Source organism: Lemur catta, chromosome X, assembly GCF_020740605.2.
Source record: "Lemur catta isolate mLemCat1 chromosome X, mLemCat1.pri, whole genome shotgun sequence".
Classification (NCBI taxonomy): domain Eukaryota; kingdom Metazoa; phylum Chordata; class Mammalia; order Primates; family Lemuridae; genus Lemur; species Lemur catta.
The window spans coordinates 20,342,352-20,346,286 of NC_059155.1; the positions used below are offsets into that span (position 1 = coordinate 20,342,352).

At 51.9% G+C, this 3,935-nt stretch overlaps 1 protein-coding gene across 1 annotated transcript; it reads left to right on the top strand.

Annotated features, from left to right (window-relative positions):
* Positions 1-415: 415 nt before the first annotated feature.
* ZCCHC12 (zinc finger CCHC-type containing 12) lies at positions 416-3,535 on the top strand. The gene is made up of 4 exons (XM_045538721.1): positions 416-608; positions 912-966; positions 1,143-1,286; positions 1,692-3,535. The coding sequence occupies exon 4, from the start codon at positions 1,806-1,808 to the stop codon at positions 3,033-3,035; it is 1,230 nt and encodes a 409-aa protein (XP_045394677.1). The 5' UTR covers positions 416-608; positions 912-966; positions 1,143-1,286; positions 1,692-1,805; the 3' UTR covers positions 3,036-3,535.
* The last annotated feature ends 400 nt before the right edge of the window (positions 3,536-3,935 follow it).

Below are 3,935 nucleotides of genomic sequence, written 5' to 3' on the forward strand. Positions count from 1 at the left end.
AATAAAAGAAGATAGGGCTATGCAAGAATATTTACAACAAAGATAGTGCGAATGCTTTCCCCTCCCTTCCCCCTGTACAAAGGTGAGGAACTTTTACTATTCACTTGATTTTCATCCCACCTCATGTTTAATACACCTGGCCTCAAGACGCGGAGCTAAGGGAAAGGAGAAAGAGAGAGGGAGAAGGGTAGGGTGGGTGGAGGGAGAAAGAGTCGCAACCTGCCCAGCAACAGGCAAATCCGCTCAGCGGACCCAACCAAGCTGCACTTGACGTCCGGCGGGCCTGCTGCGCCCCCGCTCCTCTGGCCTTGGCTGTGCAGGGAGCCCGCCCCCGCGCTCCGCTGATTGGCCGCGCTGGCCCGCTCGTCACGCTCTTTTGTCTCAGCGGGCGGAGGATAAAAGCTGCCGAGGCTGCCTTGGGAACCGCGCTGCTTCGACTCGGCTACCCCTCGCTGGGCGGCCCTGCGAAGCAGCTCCGTCGGGCAGCCCCCGGTCGCTTAGCGGCTTTGGCGGCGCCCGTCCTTTCCCCCCGCAGGGCCGCGGGGACTGGAAGGCGGCCTCCACGGCTGTCGGCGCAGGAGCATCCACTGCCCACCAGCGCAGTGCAGGTAAAGACAGGGGCGCGATTGCCCGGCGCGGACAGGGGAGGGGGAAGCCCTGGTGGTGCTGGGCGGCTCCCGGCTTGGAGAATCGGTAACTGCGAGGCAGGGGAAGGAGCACTTCCGTAGCCCGGCTGCGCTGAGGGAGGAGGTGGGGTGCACCTGGATGCGGCCGACTGGGTAGGATTTGCCTGCATTGGGGGGGAGGGACTCGCAAGCTGTTTGCCTTGAACCCCCTTGGCATCTTCTCATCCCTTCCCGGGGAGGAATATGTGAGTGGGTGTGTCCAACTCCTATTCCCTTTCTCCGTAGCTGGCCATCAAAGCCACACCTGAACTTGAATTCTGTGCAGCTGATTGCAGAGCTGGTAGGCCGGCGGTTTCCTGGGGGAAATAGGGGGGGGGCTTTGGCTTGTATTCAGAAGGGGGCAGAGGGAATTTTCCACCTGGCGACAGCGGAGGCTGTGGAGGGAGGGAGTAGCAGGATGACGGGTGAAGCTGCTTGTGACCCTTCCCTTCCCTGGCCGCCTCCGCTGTGGCGCAGTCTTGATGCCTGCCTAGAGGACCCGGATCTGCGACCCCCTGTGGACAGAGATTGACCATATCCCCGAGACGAGATTTCTCACGGAGAGCACCGGTTGCAGAGGCTGGAAATGAAATAAAGGCGCACTCTTGCATCTGAGCTCATGTAAGAATCTGAGAAATAATGGGGGATGGGGGAGACTGAGAAGGGGATGTGGTCAAGACCAGAGACTATGAGGTTAATGAGATCTTATCCCTGCAAATCCGTGACCATTGTGCTCTCTTTTGAGAGCCCAATATTGGCTCCACACACTATTACAACCTAGAATTCGAAGCAACAGTTGTCCCTCTTGAAGGACTGGCGGGAGGGGGATGGATGTGGCTGCAAAAGGCACCTCGCTAGTGCGCACACACCGAGTAGCTCCAGGAGGTTGTAACTGCCAGTCTCTTGCGGGATATTTTTAGGGCAGTGGGCAAATATAAAATGTACTGTAGGATATCCAGGTAGGGAGAGAATACAGCTGCAGCCTGTTCTCTTATTAACCGTCTCTGCCTTTTTTCTTTTTTACAGCCCCTACTGAGATAGAAAGGAAGAGCCACCCCCTCTCCCCGAACGCCAGCAGATTAGGCTTTTCTAAACACCCTGAGCATCTTGTTATATCCAGATACCCTGTCATCCTTAGTCATGGCTAGCATCCTTGCACGTGTGGGTAACAGCCGGCGGCAGAACGCACCCTTGCCGCCTTGGGCCTTTTCCATGCTGAGGTCTCTGGGGAGGAGTCTCGTTCCTTTAATGGCCAGCATGGCAGAGAGAAACATGAAGTTGTTCTCAGGGAGGGTGGTGCCAGCCCAGGGGGAAGAAACCTTTGAAAACTGGCTGATCCAAGTCAATGGGGTCCTGCCAGATTGGAATATGTCTGAGGAAGAGAAGCTCAAGCGCTTGATGAAAACCCTTAGGGGCCCTGCCCGGGAGGTCATGCGTTTGCTTCAAGCGGCCAACCCCAACTTAAGTGTGGCAGATTTCTTGAAGGCCATGAAATTGGTGTTTGGGGAGTCTGAAAGCAGTGTGACTGCCCATGGTAAATTCTTTAACACCCTGCAGGCTCAAGGCGAGAAAGCCTCCCTTTATGTGATCCGTTTAGAGGTGCAGCTCCAGAATGCTATCCAGGCAGGCATGCTCGCTGAGAAAGATGCAAACCAGACTCGCCTGCAACAACTCCTTTTAGGGGCTGAGCTGAATAGGGACCTGCGCTACAGGCTTAAGGATCTTCTCAGGATGTATGCAAATGAGCAGGAGCGCCTTCCCAATTTCCTGGAGTTAATCAGGATGATAAGGGAGGAAGAGGATTGGGATGACACCTTTATTAAACGGAAGCGGCCCAAAAGATCTGAGTCAATGGTGGACAGGGCAGCCAGCCCTGTGGCATTTCAGGCCTCCACACCCATAGTGATTGGCAGTGCTGACTGCAACATAATAGAGATAGATGATACCCTGGATGACTCAGATGAGGATGTGATCCTGGTGGAGTCTCAGGACCCTCCAGTTTCATCCTCAGGTGCCCCTTTCTTCAGCGACAGGGCCATATATCAGGATCAAGTGCTGGTTATTGATTCCCCCAACAACTCCATGGCTCAGGCTCCTTCTACCAGTGGTGGTTCTGGGCAAAAGAATGATGGTCCTGGGGATATTCGTAGAGCCAGGAAGCGAAAACACACAATCCGCTGTTCATATTGTGGTGAGGAGGGCCACTCAAAAGAAACCTGTGACAACGAGAGCAACAGGGCCCAGGTTTTTGAGAATCTGATCATCACCCTGCAGGAGCTGACACATACAGAGGAGGAAGGGTCAGGAGAGGCCCCTGTTGAATACTGTGACCCCTTTGAGCTACAGGAAGGCGGTAGCCCCCAGTTTTAAATGAGCCCTTACCTATGTTAAGAATTCAGTAATGGGAAAACTGGGGGTGGGGGGGTGCTTCTAATTGCATGAATTAATCCACAAAGTGGCTATCTTTTGGGGTGGAGGAAAAGAGGGTCTGGATACCAGCACAGTAGAGGGAGATGGCCTGACCTCTGTCCTTGCTTTCTCACCCGCTGCCTATGGGTCTATTTTCTGTGTATGCCCATTTCCTTGATGGCTTTATTCTCTTTGTGGAAGTGGTACCATTCGTTGTTAAATCTTTAAAGAAAAGTACAAAAAGAGTAAAGTACAAATCACCCAAAACTCTCCACCCTTGTATAACTATTGTCAACCCTTTGATGAGTGTCCTCCTAGATGTTTCCCTATACTGATGTATCCATTTAGATATACGTATAGATGAAAGTGAATAAATATAAGTGATGTTCTATACTCTGTATTTTTTCACCAAACAATATATGTTGTGGGCTTCTTTCTATGTCAATAAATATATATCAGCATTGATTTTTAATGTCTCTGTGGCATTATTTTAGGGAGAAGTAAAGAAAAATAAGAAAAATATAGTAAAAAGCTATAAAGGGAGGTGGTACTCGAAGATGGGGTTTTTATCAAGCTCATTTGGCAGATGAGTAAAAGGAAAGAAGAAATGGGCTGAAATATTTTCCAAAAGTAAAAGAACAGAGCCCCCCTACCACAGCTGACCTGTCCCCTAGCTCATAGAGCCAAATTATGGCACCTGTTAGTTGACAAAACCCCAGTGCTTTCTTCTCTAATGCATCCAGAGGAGTCTGATGGTGGGGAAGTCTGGTGCCCAACATGGGGATTCCAGGGGCTCCATTTCTGTTCATTTTGGGGAGGAGCAATTCTTCCTCCTCTGGGTGGATTCCTTAGATTGCTGCT

Bases quoted from the DNA above. Each gene is read 5' to 3' on its own strand.
- ZCCHC12 (XM_045538721.1), top strand. From the start codon at position 1,806: ATGGCTAGCATCCTTGCACGTGTGGGTAACAGCCGGCGGCAGAACGCA.